This window comes from Phoxinus phoxinus (genome assembly GCF_949152265.1).
Source record: "Phoxinus phoxinus genome assembly, chromosome: 10".
NCBI lineage: Eukaryota > Metazoa > Chordata > Actinopteri > Cypriniformes > Leuciscidae > Phoxinus > Phoxinus phoxinus.
Window position 1 is genome coordinate 24,099,559 of NC_136885.1, and position 19,921 is coordinate 24,119,479.

Sequence of the window (19,921 nt, forward strand, 5' to 3'; positions counted from 1 at the left end):
ATCACAACATTTATTTTCATCAAGAGGTGCAACAATATTTGGTCAAAATTTTGTATTGACAATGCAAAAGTCAAGTAAAGTCTACTCCAGCACATCCCAAGGACTTTCAATAAATTTAAGGTCTGGACTCAGAGGTGCCAATTCATGTGTGAAAATGGTTCTTCGTGCTCCCTCCCAACCATTCTTTCACAATTTGAGCCTGATGAATCTTGACAGTCTCATCCTGGAATATGGCCATGACGTGTCTTCCTACATGGTTGTTTAAGAAATGAAAAGCTACACACTCCATCAATTAGGGTTAAAGAACTGTTGTGAATATAATATAAAATAATCCTCTTAAGTTCTTTGGCAACATCAAAAGTTTCAAAGAATAAATGATAAATGTAAAAATAAAAAATGTAAATGATGTAAATATAGAAGTTGAATAACGCAACGGTCCAGGATATTTAAATGGACAAATAGCCTAGGTTAAAATAGCACAAATATGTTCCTTCCTAAATCAAATTATGATGATATTTATTACATCAGACAAAGCCATAGAATTTCCAGAATCTGGCACATTTGAAGAAAGGTTTCAAAGAAAATGCAGAAACAAGTCTTTAGACAGGCGAAAAAGGCAAAAAAGAAATACATTTAAGGTGATGGATTTAAATGGACAAATAGTTAACTAAAATAAATATTGTAAATCACAAATTATGATTATGCTATATCATTAAATTTAAATCATTAAGATTATATTTTAATTTAAGATTATAAATTAAACAGAGCGGCAGAACATTAACTCAGAGTTACACAATAAACAGCACAGCAGAGGGTTTGGCAGCGATGCATACAGCGATCCCCTATGCCAACTTCTCAAACAATGACACAGAACATTTTAAAGATAGAACAACCATCTGAAATTCATATACACATGAAAAAAAGAATCGCAAGCGAGTTCAAAAGAGAAAGAAGTAAAACACCAAGAAAACTCAGTTACACGTCTTTCCCCCAATAACACGCGTGAGAAAATCATGCGGAACGGTTCTGTCTGATCTCCCCCGTGACTCGTGAGAGTTGTTTCCCTCTTACCTCTGTGACAGGCTGCGTTCTGCTCGGGATTAAGACCAGGGCTCTGGTGGGAACAGCGGAGAGTGAACAGTTGCAATCCGTAATAACCGTCTCTGTTCTAAACCAGTCGAGGCTGCCTTGGCTTGCCATATGACAGTGACAGCACACTCTGCTAATGTCACAAACAAACGCACTCGTAATGCTCTTAGGAGGAGCAGTGAACAGGTCCACCCCCCACCTCTTTCTTTCCATCACAATATTAAAAATAGCATGGCCAATGAACCTAATAGGTATCACCACGTACACATGTCTTGTTTATGTTTTGCCATGGGCTTTGAGGTATTATACACACTTCATTCCCTGCTGCAACAAGAGTGTAAGGAACCTACTCCTGAGTTAACTTGACTATAAGCAGTTTAAAACTCACATAATTCCATGTTCGGCCCCGTTAATTTAAAAATATTTTCACAACATGACTGAGGGAAGAATATATAAATGGTAGCCTTCAAAGAACAATTCACCCAAAAATTTAAATGTCAATCTACTCACCCTCATGTAATTCCAAAACCATATGACTGACTTTATTTTGTGGGAAAAAAAGTAAAAAAAGTAAAAAAAAAAAAAAAAAAAAAATCTAAAAAAAAATCCATACAATGGACCCCATGGGGTCCAATGCTGAACATTCTTCAAAATAAACTTTTGTGTTCCACAGAAGTCACGACATGGGGGTGAGTAAAGGACAGAATTTTCATTTTTAGGTGAACTGTCCCTTTAAATATAAGGTCTCTCTATATAGGTTAGGCTATATTTTGATAGGGGAAAACATGGTGGAATTCATTCAGTTGAAAGAAACGGGTCCTACAGAAACTCTCTCAAGAGTGGAGAGAAAAACACAAAATTAGACTGCCACTTATTTCTTCATGAGGTTATCATTTTGATGCCTCAACCACGTAAATCACATCAAGTAGGACTTAACAGATAAGAAAACAGACAGACTGCCACCCCTAGAGTTACCCTGCTACTCTTGTTGAGGGCTTAGCACATCTTGAGCCAAATCCTTTTACGTAAAGCTGGAAGGTTGGATAGGTCTCTCTGCCCAGTAGTACAGTGTGTTTTCAGGTGCTCTGTTGGCTCTGAGGTAAATATAGTCACTCCAACCTATGAATGTTCACTAATCTTTACTGTTGGCAGTGGCACGCTTTATTTTGCAAGGTCATTTTTGTTCCTTTTTAGTTTTCAAGATGCCATCAGTATTTATGTGTCTGGCTAAAGAGAAGTCTAGAAGACAAAACATGGGCAGAGAAAAAGGGAAACAAACTAAATAAATGGAGAAATTCCAATAGGGTCCCCACATCATGTGTTGGGGGGGGGTTCGATTCGCATGAATTAGCGATGCCGTCTTCTGCCAATTTGCATCGATTCACAAATTTCAAAAATCGATATTCTAAAGCTGTAGCCTACATTTCTAAAACTTCACTGTACTAAAAGTTATTGACAAGTTAGAGTGTTATGAATCACAATACGCTGTGAAAAGGACTCAATGTGGTTCTCGCGCTACACAGCACAGATGCCGCCTGTCAGATGCATGCGATCCTGAATTCAGTTAACTTTTACAGTTTATTGCTCTTGAATGGTCAAATAAACAGTTATGTCAAATTGCACATCGTGTGGAGTATTCACATGAACACAGTCTGTTATGTCCTATGTGAACGTTAACAGTTGGAAGAAAATCAGATGTGTAATATTATATTAGGTCCGTGCATGTGTTCTTAAAGGGACAGCAGCATAATAAACTGTTGCCATCCATTACATTGTTAATACTTTAAAAAAAAAACAGAAATCCCTTTGACTTTTATATCTTTATAATGAATCAATTTATATTTAGTAAAGACAGTATTTTAATTTCACATTTGATTATTCAATTTCTGTAATATTTCTTAAGACATGTTAAATAAAACTAAGCTACTGTAACTGAAAAACTTAGTTTATTTCATTTGTATATTTTTTTTTCTATTGTATTTGTCCTATTGTTTATTTATTTTAATTGTATTTACCAGTTTTATATTAGCAAAAGTTTTTTTTATTTTTGTATCAAGGAATTTTATTTATGTCCTAAGAAGTTTTTCTAACCTATTTGTCTCAGGTCTGCCTTGCTTTATTACAGAAAACTGCCAGTCATGTGTGTAATGACTGCAGTCAGCTTAAATGGCATTTGTTTATAATATTGGGTTTACAAAAATGGGAAGAAAAACTAAATACATTTCAAGGTTTACAATGAATTCAGTAAGATTTAATCTTCCAGGCCTATTCAATTGTCTACCGCAGTTAAATAAGAAAACACAAAACAGTACACTACAATCAAATCTAAGCATATATCGAATCAAAATTTTATTCAAAATCGAGAATCGATTTTTAATCGAATCTTGACCACAAGAATCGATTTGAATCATTCAAGAGGTACCAAAAGTTTCCCACCCCTACTAATGAATAAATACTGAACCTTATAGCTTCTGAATTAACCAGACCTAGTGATCAACAAGGCTTGTTTGTAAACAGGTTTACACAATAGGCACCCAGCAAAGTCTTCTTTCCCAGAAGTCCTGGCTTGACTTCAAAAAGGCCAATTAATTGAAGGATTAAATGCAAATGACATCATCAAGGGCAAGTGTTCCAAGTAATCAAACAACAAACACAATGCATGACTCATCTGGGCCAGAACTCTCATGGCAGAAAGTTCAGACTAGAATCGGAGTGAAAAAAATCATACAGAAATCTATTTAAGCAATAATAAGGCACTCTGAATATGCTGTAGCCTAATGAATACTGTCAAAGCTAAGGCAGCACATTTAACATTCTAGAACAATTTAAAAAATAATTCATTTGGGAATTTAACATTTTGGAATGATTAAAAAAATATATTAATTCTGGAATTAAGCCATTTTTAATAATTAAAAAAAAGAATCATTCTTGAATTAAAAATTTGAATATATATTAATATTAGAATGATTAAAAACAAATGAATTCTGTTATGATTAAAAAACTTTATGCTGGAATTAAACATTCTGCAATTATTTAAAATAGGCTAAGTTTTCTGACACTAAACATAAATAACAAAATAAAAATAATAACAAAAAAAAAGTACTAAATGCCTACACACCTAAAATGATAGAAAAATTATAATATTATTATAAATGACAATTGCTTAATAAATGACAATTGGGGGGGGGGGGGGGGGGGGAATTATCCATGTTGATAAGGAGCTCAAATCACAGCTACAGTGAACAATCCAGAAATATAGCGCTCTAGAATCCTCCACCGATTGTTTACCCAGCAGGCTGTTCTTAACCTGACCTAAACAGATATTTATCAAACACTAAGTGTTCTAGCACTCTGAGCCAATTATTTGATACAAACTACACTAATTAAAAGAGGAACAATGAGAGTCTCAGTCTCAGATTTACTAGAAATCTCAGGGTTCTAATTAACTTGAGTTTTTAGGAAACTTCTGAAACTTTAGCTGCTAAATGAGGTCAACATTTATTGAAGGTAAAATGTGATATGGAAAACTTCCCCTCTTCCCCACTCAGCTGTGCTCAAGTAACCCCTGTGCAAGGGCTCCCCTGGCACGCTCCGCTAATGCCAATGGCCAGCAAATGCCACACTGGCAGCATGAACACACGTTATCGACTGCCGAGGTCATCAATAGTCCAGAGACATTAACACTCCCACACTCATATAGTTTAGGATTCCTTTAGGACAGAGATGGGGTCATACACATTTGAAAAATGATTTAAATGACAGGGCAACTACTCGAAGTGTACAGGTGTTAATTGAATGAACAGGTCTGCAGGTGTCTTCCTGTTGGCGCGACTGAACCTGTATTTGACAGGTGAATGTGCGTAGAGGACTGGGCTGGCTTTGTTCTGCCTCAGTTCTGCACTTGACTGGAGAGGAACTGCACTGCGGCTCTCATGGCCACCTGTGCTCTAAATATATCTCTGCCAGCTGTCACCTATTAAATTTAGTCCGATCCGAAATGAAGAGGGTCGGGAGTTAAAGATAACTGGGAACTTGTTTTGAAACATGAGCATCCTAGCTACCCGGAAACAGCTACCCAGAAAAGTCTTGCATTTTACAACTGGATTAAATAATTAGCTGTGAGAAAATAATTAATCATACGCACATTTCAATGCCATGTAACTTTATAAGGTTGGACATCTGAGCACAGATTCCTAAGAGCTCAGATACCAGGTGCCATACCCAGAATTTACTCAACTACTCAACAACATTTTGAAGAGGATCACCACATGATGCAACATTTTTTTTACTTTTCAGCCATGTACTGATGGTTTTTCAGCAAACCAACTGCAAACGACAAAATCTGACCTTAGCAATGCGATATCAAACTTCAAACTTTTTCTCTTGTGTTTGGCAAACTGACAACCAGCGTCACATTCCTTCAAATATGTCCTAGGCCAGAGGTGATTTGTATAAAATAAGATGAGCAATCAAAGCTAAAATGTGCCTCCAACATAGTGACTCAACCCTAAAAAGTGCAGCGAAAACTGAATTTGCTAATATAATTTTAATATCGACTTTTGTCCATTCAACTTTTTGCCCTCAATAGCTACAAGGAAGTTAGCTTATACAGAACATGTAGGCGACATTTGCATTATTTATTTCCAGACACTTTTTATTCAAAGCAGTGCATTCAAGATACACATTCAAAGTGTTCCCTCCAATTCAAACTCATGACCTTGGCAAGCATCATGCTCTGCCAATTGAGATACATGAACACCTAGTGAGAACCTTAGTGTACTTATTTTAAAAGCTGCAGGTTGTAAAAATGAGTGACATCTATTACCTTTAACAGCATGCAAAGATCACGGTGCACTGGGATAAGGTCACCATGACCAAAAAAAACATGCATGCTGGTTAGAGCAAGAAACAAAAGTGGAAGGACATGGGCTGGTTAATTTTCCTATAATAAAGTGCATACGTGATAGGCCTTGAACATGCAAAATTACTCCAAATCATGCAGATTCAAAGTTTGTATTCTTTGTTTTAAGCAAAGAGGACAATCTTGGATGTTATATTCTCTTTTGGTTGAACTGTTTTTTTGCTATCCAGAATTGAACTTGAACATATGATGTGTCTAAATTTTTACTCTGATATTGATGAGTCTTAAACATGTGCACACGTTGCTCTGCATGTTAGTGTGGTGTGCAATTTGTTATCAGGCATAAGATACACATAAGGAAACGCTTAAGGGGCAAAACTATACCACATGAATAGGGCTCAATGCTTTAATTTCCAGCAGACATAATGCAAGCATATGGTATTAACGAAACAACATTGAGAGCTGGATGTAAAACTCAATTACAGCATTTTAAGACAAAGGCAAACATATACTGACAAAATAAATCATGATTCATATCTTTACAAAATTAGAAATCACATTCTAAGAAATTCAATGGGTGCCATTCTAAACCAGAGAATACCAACTTATATTTTGACTAAGATAAAAAAAAAAAACAGGTTATTTTCCTTCAAATATGAAAATATCTGAGGAGGGGTGTTTCCAATCTGTGATGGTTTGTAACTACAACTGCAGGGTTTTTGGCCACAGATTGGAGATTTGCTAAACTTCTCAACTTCACAAGGCAATGTCCAGAGAATCATCAAAAACATTTCAGAGGACAATTTCCGTTAACTTCATTAAAATGTTTTGTAGACTACAAAAGATTTGTGCCTATGCATTGATGTTTGTTCTCGATAGCAACATATCTGTGATGTCACAAGAGATCTGGGGTTTTATCCTTATCCCTTCTGACCTGCAGGACCCAGTGTCCCTCATGACAGAAGAGAGTTATGAGCAGTGCCATAATCCCTATAAGAACACTGAGATCATCATCTCCTTTCCAGTCAGTCACATGACCCATTCAAACACAAATCAGATCATTCTAAGCAAGTTCTAGAACAGGTAATTTCTCCAGAAAGAAAAGGCTGAATAAGTTCTCAAGAATGTAGCAAATTCATCACTTTTACAAAGCTTTATAAGGGTCAGGCAAAAAATAGAGATTCTTCAAATCTGGGCCACACAGTGTTGCAATGCATCTCACCTTCCCTTAAGCTTTCCTTTCATTTCTTGTGCGTGTGGGTTCATGGGATGGGGGGAGAAAAAACAGAGACAGAACAGCACGTACGTGCATGCCGGGGAGGCTCCCTGGTCACCACCTATCGAAACTCGACTCTTTTCCAGCTGGCAGACCACATTTAAGCAATGTCTCCATGAAGATTCCTCCACCCCTGGTGTTTAACCCTGCAACCGAGATCAAATTTATATATAGGAGAACAAACGCTGTATTAGGGGTGTTGAAATTAATCGTTGCATCGCTATGCGTACAATTCTGCATGGGTGCAGTAATAGAACATAATCGATTATAGGCTACTGACATTTCTCTGACGTCATCTAAAACCATAGATTTGTATATAATAGCCTAATCTGCAAGATTAGCAGCTAGATAATGTTACCTATCAGCACAATTTGTAACAATACTAAATTTGTAACATTTATATATTTAAAAAAAATCAGTTTACAAGACAAACACTTGTACAAGACAAGATTAATGACGGGAAGCATCAGTTAACACTAGGAAAGTGACTGTTCTGTCTACTAGCCTCACATTGGCCCTGGGTCTGGATCAGGGGGCCATCTTTATTATTGATGCCTGCCACATCTATACCTACATTAAAAGCCTATCAAACAACACTCAAACCCATTTGACACACCTGTCAATCACTGCATGTCTCTGGGGAATCACTGGATGTTCTCATGGACTCTCCCAAGCATAATAGAAATAACTTTAATCTTCCAGATGGGTCTTAACGAGCCCCTTTGGGTGTGCCTTTAAGAACACGTCCTACTTCTCCGGGCCCATCTCCTTCTGAGAGCAAGAGTCCAGTGACAGCCCCATCTGTCTACTGCCACTCAGCCTGTACTGAAACATTTCACACCATCACTCTTACTCCAGACCTGCGTGAAAGACACCAGACCCACCCGAGATAGTCTCAAATCTGCGCCGGCCAATGGAGAAAGATCAAGATCGCACACCAAAAGGTCAGGAACTAGTTGATATCCTAACAGTGCTATCAGGACTTGCTGCATTTAAACACCAGGATTCAGATTTGTTTTTATAAAGATAATGATATGTTTAATATATGATATAAAAATAACCGGTTCATTAGAGTTATGCGTTTAGGGCTCAGACTACACTGGTCACGCTGTAGGTTTTTGATTCACTAAAAAGAATGGCTTCAAATGACTCCAAAAAATTGTTTACCTGTTCGTGGAAAAAAAAAAATCAATAACACTTCCTCACACTCTAAAGACTCACACACTAATTCACATGACAGGTCTACGTGCATCCATACACTCTGGATGGAGCAGTATAAACACTGGCTCTCTCAGGGGTCACCATGGTTCCAGGACAGTCGTTTTTGGCCACAGCTGCTGGTGCATAATCAGATACTTGTTTAGATTTCAGATTGATTCATATCTAAACAATTTGAATATGAGCACAGGATGACGTTAAAGTACTTTGTGTTTACTACAATCAACTGTCCAACATGCATGACATGCATGTTCCTGTGAAAACTGCATGAGAAGTCAAACTGTGGAGAGAATTCTCAGTACCCTGGGATATCTCTCATGATATTGCATCACCTTAAAATCCCCCAACACATGATAACTATAGTTTATACTGGAGCTCAGGGGCTTCCCTACTGCCCTGTGGACCAGTGTTTGTTTTTTTATTCCCACATAAGAAAGATACGGTTGTAGCAGAACTCTATGGGATCCCCACAGGAAGCATTTCCCTTCATTGTGTCTCTGTACACTGGCCACAAGAAATCCCCCGGGACTCCTCAGACACCAGCTTGTGCTCCATCTCTCTCTCTCTCTCTCTCTCTCTCTCTCTCTCTCTCTCTCTCTCTATCAAGTTTGTTCTACTCTCTCTTTTCGACTTTTTGACCACCATGTCTCCATCTCCCTGTGAGGCACTCACCGCCCTTTTCCCCTCAACTACCCCAAACACATACAGCCACACACAGTCTCCAGCACATCACCTGAGGAGCAGCGGGATATAAGAAAGCAACAGGGTAAAGGCCTAACTAATGAATATCTAAAAATTCAATGTCAAGACATGTACTCTCAGAGGCAACTTAAGAAAAAGCACAAATTGAGCATGGCATAAATACAAACAGGGAGCTAATATATGATGTCCTTCATAAATGCACTAAATACACTAAATGCCCAAAGCTGGCATCTGATCTCTCCACCTTTGTAGCAACAAATATAACATAAAGTAGATACTAAACTTGTTTCCCATGAAGTTGCCAGTGTGACCTACTTATATATTGTTTTTAACATCTTTCTGAATTTATTTATTAAGGTGACAAATTTTCATGACAGAAATGAGGGGATCAAATGGACCCGCATCTAAGGGTCCTTTACACCAGATGGCAAAGCATTTGCATAAGGATATTCTTTAGCTGGATGGCATTTGCACTTCACACAGGATCTGAAAAACTACTTGCAAAAAAATGGCCACTTACAGATTTTATAATGAATAAATCGAAATTACTGATGGATAATGAATTCAATGTAGGCTAGTCAGAATGCATCCTTGACCCCCTCTGAATGTGGGTTCGGTGATTTTAACACTAACACTTACACCAGCATTTAAGGTGGCCAAGTCCAATCCGATTGTTATCCGATCACTGAAAACGCCTTAATATTCACACTACAGTAAAAGGTTCCTATTACAATAATGTGCTGCTCAGTGTGTGTGTGTGTGTACACCACTAGCCATGACTGTATTGTGCTTTCTGAACCCAAAGAGTGACCTTAAATGCCAGTTTAAGAGAACGGGGACAACTGTTCCTTTGGGAATCGCAGCAGCATAACCCTTTATTTGGCAACAGTGCACTTCTGAAACCTCCACTACTTTCTCCCCTTTTTCGCCTCTTTATGTGGTTGTCAGACAGCCAGAAACTATCAGGCTCCGGTAAAGTCAGATGAAGCCACTCTGATTGACAGACAGAATTGCAGTGGTGGAGTTCTGCGGCTTATTTCTTCTATGAAACTACTAGAATTATGCAGCAGTGAGTAACAGGTTTCTAAGACTCCGGTCCCGCGCGACTTTGTTCTCAGGGAGGAATTCCCAGCAGCAGGCTTCAGTAAATGCATGCTGGGTAAATGTCACATACCCTTGGGGGCCGACTTTCCTCGAATGAAGGAGCTTGCTTTGATTAGCCCCACTGCGTTTCGGGTTGAATAACAGAAGTAACCCTCTAATAAAAAAAACACAAACTATAGCATCTGTGTTGAAATGGAAAACAGACAGGGAGTCAGAGGTGGTGCTAAAATAATGGGAAACATAAACAGAGGAAAAAAAAAAGTTAAATCAAAGAAAACATTAACACCCCCACCCCTTTATAATCTCTACATTTCTTACAAAGCTTCCAACCTTGCTCACTTTTTCCTAATAAAAGGGGAGTAACTCACTTGCCGTGGAGGAAGCCACCCCTTGCCCCATGGTGGCAGCTTACGTCAGCGGTTAAACTTCAGTGTACAGAGCCAAGTAAAAACTCTTCCAACATTCCATTATAACAGGGTGGGTTTGGTGACCTGCCGCTTGGAGTGCACGGCAGGTAGGAGGAAACCCATCCCAGGCTAAACTCTTCCTGCCTGACTGATTAGAGGTGGGCTTACCCTTCTTGCTTGCACCTATAGGGCTTTTGCACTGCAGCAGAGGTTGTGTTGCGGGGCACAATAAATACTTGCTTAGATGAACAGGTAGAGATAATGGTAGAACACCGTAGGAATAGCAAGTTCAAAGGATCATACAGAAAAGTTATTTAAAAATAAATTTAGACTCAAGGAGAACTCACAGACAGCATATCACCTGCTAAATACCAGACTCGCGAGTTGACCTTTTCTGCAAATTTCTCACTTCCCTATAGAAGTGGCAGGAACCACCCAGCTACAAAACAGATAATAATACAAAAACGTTTCCAAACTGAAAGCATGCCAAGTTGCCAACTGATGCACTCAAATGTCTTGTAAAAAAAATTTTAAACGCTTGTATATGCTTTTACAGCAACTTAAGTTATAGATAAACCAAAAAGCAAAAGCACCCGAAATGCTCCTTCTGTGCCAAAAAAAACAACAAAAAAAAAAAACATAGAAATCTTGAATACTTAAGCTAATGGTTCACACAGATCACAGCTTTCTATCCACTTCTTCTAGCAGCGTTTAACAGAAAACAGTCAGCTGTGAAGAAATGCTGAAACATGAACTTGAGATAACCTAGTACAAGAGAGCTCTTTAATATAGGAACATCTCTTCCTGAGAACACAAATAGCAACTATCCAGAACTGAACCATCAGGTAGTTCAAGTGAAATGAACATAACAGCTTATATGCAAATAATACGTGCATGATCATTAGAGAAGGTTTACAGACTTCAGCGCCAAGGGACAGATACCATACCAGACAAAGAGACCACACACATGCACAACCCGCGCTTGATCACAACTTGTTGCTTTTATTGTGCTACCGAGTTAAAAACAAAATCAACTTTCCACTTTAGCAAAATATTATTCATGTACGTCCAAAGTTAAAGGTTTTCTTTTACTTTATCCATCGTTATGCGATGGAGGGATGCTGATAGGCGTCCAGCTGTGTCCCATTCCATACACAAAGCGAGTTGACTTTCTAACACAGAACAAAGACACGTTTATTACCAGAGAGCTCCTTAATTATTAATGTTAGTATGAACACACAAGCTTAATATAACGGGTGCTGTGTGAAAGAAATACCTACAGTCCGTTAGCAGCGCGCTAACGCTAACAGCCCCTCAACGCTTTTGTTCTGAAAACGCCGGTAGCAGACGAGCACTTATCTTGACAAACGAACTTTCCACATTGCGTAGTAACAACATACACAGCATAATATGTCGGTTATTGACAAATATGTGCGATGTATGAAATATATGAGAAGTTATTGACTATAACAGCCCCAAAACTATAAGAATATTCGCTCAGCGCGCGCTCTCCGCCGTCAAAAATACGAGTCGCGCGGATTACAAGAGCATACCTGATTTCACAAAGCTGTTAAACACATAGTTTTGTCTTAGAAGACGACTTTCTAGTCATTTTTATCCAGCTTTTTCATACTCACAGATTTGTCAGACTCGCTCCATGTGATTCAGTGTGTATCCGTGTGTGTATGGGTGCGTGAGCGCACGCAAGCGCGGAGATTCCCCTACTGCAACCATGGAGACGCAGCGTCACCCAGAGCAACCGAGAGGGAAGAAAATGGTGTGTAAAAATGACATTAGAATAATTTCAGTATTGTACTAATACCAACACGATTAATTAAAAACAATAAAAGACACTTTTTTGTGAATTAAACTGATCATGTGAAGAGAAGAGAGTTAATAGTAATTCATATTTCATATTTTCGTTTGGTTACAACTTACAATTATGATATGGATTGGAATGTGTTAAAATATACTAATGAACCATATTCACACATTCACAACACTGGCTCTAATCTAATTCCGAACTAATCACTAAATAATGAAACACTGCTGATATAGCGCCATCTAGCGTAGCCTACAACATCATGGAAATGTGTCAGTAGGTCATGAAATGTGGGATTTATCTAATTTATTGAACATATTGTAAAATGTAACTCACTGAAACCATGTCATCGACATTATAATATTCCATATATAATGAGATTATATATTTTTAAACTAAAAAAAATAGCTACTCTGGTATCCTGCATAATAATATACAAAGGTATTTATTTCATAAAAGTACTTTCTTATTGTGGTATTCATCATCATTACATAGGCTATCTGTAATGAGGTCATTAGATTTATTTTTACATCGCCCCTTATAGGTTAAGTACTCTGTCTGGTTGAGAATTTATGCAGGTCATTGCCTAATAAAAGATGAACCTCACATATGTCAAGCAACAGATGGATAGTCCACGTCAGTTTTTACTTAGTCAGTAGGCTAGGAAATAGTATAGCTCCTATTGTTTGAGTTAAACTATATTAGTAGGCTAACATGTTTTGAATAAAACTCAAAAAGCATTTTATTTACACTGGCTCTCCAGTATCGTGAATGCAATTATTGAGAGTTCTGTCATGACAACTCTTGGACTGTTTGACATTGTAATGGATTTGACAATGTTTATATGTTTGGTCTTGGCGGAATAATCGGCTGCTGCTGTATTGCTGCTGCTTCAGAGTAAGCACAGGACTTGCTACTGCCAATACACAGACACAGCACACTGCTGTTAGCAAGACATGCTGCTGCTGTACAATATAACGTAGCTACATGAATCACCTGTAGCAGATCTTTACAGGTGGAGCTGGGGAAGGTGAAGGGTTTCTGAAAGTGTGCTGCAACTATAGCAAATGCTGACCACGTATTTGAAGGTTTAGCAGCGAGCTCAGTGGATACTGATGTACAGCAGGAACCAGTCAATCAGCTGTGTCCAGAACGATTGCAAGCAGATCGCCTATCAGCCTGTGCCATCTAGACCGAACTTTGTATTTGAGAGAACATCGGCAAACAATTACATATCAGTATTAAACAACTGTTCATTAAATGCAGTCTGTAATTGTTGATTTAGTGATTGTTGGGGAAAAAATGCTGGCAGAAGACCCAGAATCATTCTGCATCATACGATATGGATGATGATGGCACACCGAACAGATCAAGTTTTGTTTATAAAAAATGATTGTCTGTTTGTTTTGAAAGTTTAGTTTTTTTCATAAAAAGTGCAATTTCAACAATTTTTTTTGTGAAATTCCAAATAAAATATTTCAACAAATGTTTTTGATAAATTGTCTGTTGTGTATTTTCAATACATTTTAAAAGCAGGTGTTCCAGTGTAACAATCACAAGCTATACAGACAGAGCATGAAACAGCTGTCTCATGGCAGATGGGCTGACACTGTCCCTTCACATATGGCTCCTCTTAACCCTTTACTAATAAACATGCATTGCCTTTCTCTAGTGGCACTATATCACTCCAGCAAATATCATATTAGGCTGCATCACATTCTTTAAATGACTGGCATATAACAGTTAACAAAAATACTTAAATTAGTTAATACTTAAATGTTCTTGAAAGAAGTCTTTTATTCTCAACTAGGCTGCATTTATTTCATCACAAAAGAGAGGATAGACTGAAAACTGTAACTTTGTTGAATATTAATGAATTTTCAGCATCATTCCTCCAGTTTTTCTTCAGTGTCACATGGTCATTCAGAAATCATTCTAATATGCTGATTTAGTGCTCAAGAAACATTTCTTATTATCAATGTTGAAAACAGTTATGCTGCATACATATAGATTTGGTGAATCATTAACAGTAGCCATCAGTTCTGTAAAAGTGGCACAATGAGGACTGAAGAAACAGCTTGCTTTGTTACTGATCCAAGACCATTTCAGTACTGCTCGCAGGCCACTGTTGTGTGCTTGACAGGGACACTCGTATAGGGGCTCTCTGCAGCAATGACGTCTGGACCACAGAACTGCCATCTGCCCCGAACTGCCTCACGCCTGCACAGACGTTGCACGTTGTCATTATGCTAAATGAGCTTAGCGCTGTTACTGTGATGATGGACACTGTAAATAGAGTAGGCTACTTTATATCAAATACTGTGAGATAAAGGTTCCTTAAGGGCTAGACAGTGCTACATGCCTGATGTGAGCTCTGACTGTCTTTCTTTTCTTTGCAATGGCATTTTAAATAGATTGTCTTAGCTTTTTGGACAGAATTTTCATTTTTGGGTGAACTATCTTGTTTTGTGCAGTTGAAGTTTAAAACAGTTTAAAGGGATAGTTCATTTACTCACACTCAGGTTGTTCCAAACCTGTATGAAATTATTTCTTCTGCTGAACACAAAAGAAGATATTTTGGAGAAATTGGGTAACCAAACAGTTGATGGACCTCATTGACTTCCATAGTATTTTTTTTCTCCATACTATGGAAGTCAATGTGGTCCATCAACTGTTTCGCATTTTTAAAACTCCCATTACATGTGTCTCATTAAAATGTTTTTACGTACCTTAATTGGGAACACCGAAGAGGTGGGACGTGTTCAGTGATACCAGTGTCCAGCTTAATTTACTGATCCAATTTGTGGAGCTTTCCATAAGAATTAGGCTCCTTCTATGCAAGGCATGCTGCGAGTGGGATGTTTACGCCACACTGTAAACAAGGAGCTCAGTGCATTCTGTGCAACTCAGAGTTTGAGGGAGCTACAAAATAGGATCTACTCTATTCAAATACACCTTCCAAAACTGTAACCATGGTGCTGGAGGACTCTGAGGACAGCGTCTTTGAAATTGATATCACTGTGAGTTCTGATGTGATTTTATTGATCTTCTGCTATTGTTGTATAGCCTACTGTGTTAGAGCAGTGGATATAAAGTATGTTGCATGTTTTCATGCTTTAAGTGTTTCTTTTAAGGGGCTTTTGATTGTGATATTTGTTGTCTGTTGATGGTATTTGTGTTGTTTACTGTCCAGCAGCTTTGCTATATCCGCTCAAGGTGCTTCAATGTTTTTGTGAGAAATAACAGGCTATTTAAGACTATAGGGTGGATTTTTGGAGTGCAACATTAACACTTTTTTTTTTCCTGATGAACTGAGGGAAATATTGCAATAAATATGTTAATCTTAATTCAAGTCAGTCAAAACTTGAATTGAACAATTTTGAACCACGTATTCTGGCATGACTGCAGCGATTGAGAATGAATGAGATTAATGAGTATCAGAATTTTCGCTCCATAAAATAAAAACTAAAGCATTGCAAAATAAGTTTATTCTCCTACTTAACCTTTGTTTTTCATCTAATTTGATCAGTTTTTGATATGAATGCAGGTAAGATGTTACAAACCTGACCATAACTTTGCTCTTGCAGGAGGATGATGTGACTTCATTTGGTAAGGTGCACTGCACCATGAAGGGTGTCCCGAGGGGCAACCGGCCTACCATCCTGACATTCCATGACATTGGACTGAACCGTAAGAATATCCTCTAAACCTTCTCACTCCCTTATGCAGGAGCTGTCTGTACGACTTTTCTGCAAGAGAAATGTGCTCAGTGTGTGTTTTTTAAAGAAACAGTATCAAAGCAAGTTCCAGTGCTCTTAAAACTATATAACATCTAATTTGTATTCTGTCTTAATGGATTGAAAAAAATGTGCATGAATATCAAAGGTTTAGTACCACAGTTGTGTTCTCTGTTGTGCAGATAAGAGCTGTTTTGAACCACTCTTTAATCAAAAATACATCCATGAGGTCATGCAACACTTTGCTGTGTGCCATGTTGACGCCCCGGGACAGCGGTAAGTAAGTTACCACAGAGTAAGTAAGAATTCATTATACCACTTGATTATGGTTTCAGGTCTATCAGAGCATCCAAAGAGATACAATTAACTAAAACCTTAAGATTTTGTCTCAGCAACATTCAAAATGAATGGTTGCTCTCTCACTCATTGTCAAACCCCTCCCAAAAAAACAGCTTTGGTTTAACTTCCCCATGCTTCTAAGACAGGAAATCCATTTCAAATCTGCTCATTTGGAGTGGGTCTGTTTTAGGAAATATAACGCAGACCGCTTTAATCTGCAACCGGCACCAGACTGGCAGAATGTAGGTCAGCGTGTCACTTATAGGGTCTAAGGGGACTAAAGAACATTTATGATCTGACATCTGCTACAGCAACGTAACTGACATCTATTGCCCATAATCCAACCATTCAAAACAGCATCCAGACAGATTATGACCTCGCTAATGCCATCAACCAGTCCTAAATATCCTGTTGTGCTGTTTAACTGGACCGACATAGTATTTGACCTCCATATTGTGTATGTGTAAGGCTAACAAATAAACCACTGTCTGTTGTTGTAGGTATACCTACCCTTCGATGGATCAGCTCTCAGAGACCGTCCCTATGGTCCTTGAGCACTTTGGGTAAGTCTTCAATGCTCAATAATGGCATAAAGCCCATATCTTAGATGTTTAACTCTTATTGTTGAGGCTCTTATGAGCACTCTTAATCCAGACCAGCTTGAATGCTTACTCTTTTTCCCTTATAGTCTGAAGAGTGTGATTGGAATGGCGGTGCTGGAGCCGACATCCTTGCCCGATTTGCAGTGAGTTTTATACACTTTTCCTCTCAGTTGCATTTTGAATGGCCTTGAATATCACGGATTACAGTTTTGCAACTCTTGCTACAAAGCAATGTTGATACTTACAGTGTAATCCTGCTCATAATTATCACATGCTTGCTTGTTGTGCCAACCACATTCCAGAGGTGAATATTCCGTTTTAATTTTTCATAATTGTTTTTTTTTTTTGCATGCATCTCTTAAAGCTAAAACCCCCAGACATGGTTGAAGGTCTTGTTCTGATTAATATAAGCGCTCAGGCAGAGGGTTTGACTGGGCAGCACAAAAGAAAAGCTGGTTTCTTACTGCTAGATTTGCATTCTTATGACATTTGAAATGATTGGATTATTAAACTAATTTGAAGGAGCTCATATATTTGTTACAATGCACAAATCCTCAGTAAAGTGTGACATTTTCAACAGATTACAAGCTGGACTCACGCTCTCCCTGATACTGTAATATCACACCTGTTTGGAAAGGTGATAAAAATAAATACTTATTTGACTATAATAAAAATATTAATTTATTATGAATATAAATACATACAAATTAATTCTCAATGTATTGATTGTTTTGATGTAGGAGGAGATACATTGTCATGAACTGATCTCAACCTTCCGTCATCTCATTACAAACAATGTAAACCAGTCCAACCTGCAGCAGTTTGTCAAGTCCAACAAAAGGTATCACTAATGAAATTTGTGTGTCTGCACTGCAGTCACTCAGTTCCTGGGTTCGACTGTTTTAATAAACTTTGCAGCAAAAATTTTAATTCACCAATAAGTTACTGAAAGCCTCTGAAATCATCTTTCCTTCCTTTCTCAGCCGACGGGATCTGGAGATCGAGAGGCCGGTACAAGGAGGAAACGTTCATATACAAACACTCCAGTAAGTCCCACCTGACGACAGCAAACATACTGATTTTGAGTAGTGCTTAAACCTTACAATTGTGTTTTGTCTATATGGTTTGTCCTTATTACAGGTGTCCAGTTTTGCAGATAGTGGGTGATAATTCTCCAGCTGTGGTGAGAAAAGTTATATCTTTAAGGTTGATTGGTTGCAACAATTTCCCCATTATTGACTATATACTGCAAATAAATTGGAGACAAAACATTATATAATGGTTATCTTATTTGACCTCACAGGTTGACAGCAACTCCAGAATGAATCCAACAACCACCTTTCTCAAGGTCAGAGACCTTACCATTTCTATTGCAGTCACTCAAACCCGAAAATATCTTTGATAAATAGCTAGTATGGATACAATAATGACATTTTGATAATGATATTTATATAATTAAATTAAATATACCTAATGATATTTTGCACATCCTTAGTTTTTAATGGTTAAAGTGTAATTTTTAATATTTGACTTTTTTTCTAGATGGCTGACTGTGGGGGCCTGCCTCAGATTGATCAGGTATCATGAATATATAGCCTATATATATCATTTGCATAGAGATTTTAGATATTGACACACATTCAAATCCGCATTTTTAATCTAGATATTTGATAGTACAGTGGTTATAAGTTCATTTACACTAGGCTACTTGTTGTTTATGTTCTCTTGCAGCCTGAAAAACTAATAGAAGCACACGTTATTTTAACAACACTGAACTACTATCAAAAATATACATATAAATAAATAATATTCATATGGCATTTTATATGTAAGAAGATCGTGGTCTTACTGTCTTTTATCACTTTCTCATCCACACAGTGCCCTCTGCCAGTATAACCCGCCTGGCTCGATCTCGTACGGCCAGTAACTCATCCCTCAACCGCAATTGCAGCGGTACAAACACGACGGATGAGCAGCGTGGACGTTCCCCCACTGACGTCTCCATGAAGAGCGCCCCAAACAGAGCACAATTGCTCAGGTCCCACACTTTCCGTCGAGCTGACCTGCTGAACGCCTCGTGAAAGTACACCACCGTGCAAATCTGAATGGAACTTTTCCATTCAGGTTCCAAAATTGTACCTAAAATTACAGAATTTGAACCTGAAAGCTGATGCTCCAGTGATTTGATAATAGTGTTTATCACAAGGGAAGGGATATTAAAATAGAGATAGCCCTCACTGCAAACAAATATTGCACGTAGCCTACTTAGACCAGGCACTTGGTTTTAAACATCTAAACTATTTGTAAACTACCAGTTTATTACTTGTAATGTAGGCCTACAATTTGTAATGTTTTATAATGATATAATATAAATAAGGTTCTATGTGATGTGTACAGCTGTAGCCTTCACAAAGTGTGTGCGTGTTTGTGTTGGAGGGTTTTCTGGTAAGGCTGAATGTTTGGAAGATTTTTTTTTATACATTATAATTTCTTATTACATATAAATTCTATACTTGTAATTGATAACAGTAATGTCAAATATACTTGACAGCATTGGTTAGTAGAATGATCAAGTCTACAAAATATTTTATATAATTTCTGAATAATTTCAGGTGGTAGTAAAATCTTTGAATGTTGGTAAAAAATAACTTTGTATTCAACAACTGTATTAATAAAATATAACAGTAAATTTAGTCAGTCTCACTGCTATATAACATCCAGTACTAAAAGTATAATTATATCCAATATATTTATGTGTCATGAA

General features: G+C 37.7%; 2 protein-coding genes across 10 annotated transcripts in view; one reads left to right on the forward strand and one right to left on the reverse strand.

Annotated features, from left to right (window-relative positions):
• Nucleotides 1-16,232, reverse strand: part of ptp4a3b (protein tyrosine phosphatase 4A3b) — a 28,291-nt gene extending 12,059 nt beyond the window's left edge. The window contains exons 1-3 of one of the 9 annotated variants that reach the window (XM_079626872.1): nucleotides 15,209-15,402; nucleotides 14,484-14,699; nucleotides 12,295-12,381 (exon numbers count right to left, since the gene is read on the reverse strand). The gene's annotated coding sequence lies outside the window, so the exon portion shown is untranslated. Of the gene's footprint in view, nucleotides 1-1,071; nucleotides 1,421-7,172; nucleotides 7,373-7,842; nucleotides 8,100-12,294; nucleotides 12,382-12,595; nucleotides 12,750-14,483; nucleotides 14,700-14,995; nucleotides 15,129-15,208; nucleotides 15,403-16,042 lie in introns of those variants that run through there. The other 8 variants (XM_079626875.1, XM_079626874.1, XM_079626870.1 and 5 more) reach the window with 8 other exon arrangements.
• ndrg1b (N-myc downstream regulated 1b) lies at nucleotides 15,329-19,176 on the forward strand. Its single transcript, XM_079626757.1, is given in 15 exon segments — nucleotides 15,329-15,499; nucleotides 16,067-16,169; nucleotides 16,399-16,492; nucleotides 17,056-17,118; nucleotides 17,244-17,260; nucleotides 17,263-17,300; nucleotides 17,522-17,582; nucleotides 17,585-17,592; nucleotides 17,738-17,794; nucleotides 17,898-17,998; nucleotides 18,141-18,203; nucleotides 18,298-18,340; nucleotides 18,461-18,505; nucleotides 18,700-18,735; nucleotides 19,036-19,176. Coding segments are annotated over 15 exon segments (795 nt in total). The 5' UTR covers nucleotides 15,329-15,451; the 3' UTR covers nucleotides 19,054-19,176.
• The last annotated feature ends 745 nt before the right edge of the window (nucleotides 19,177-19,921 follow it).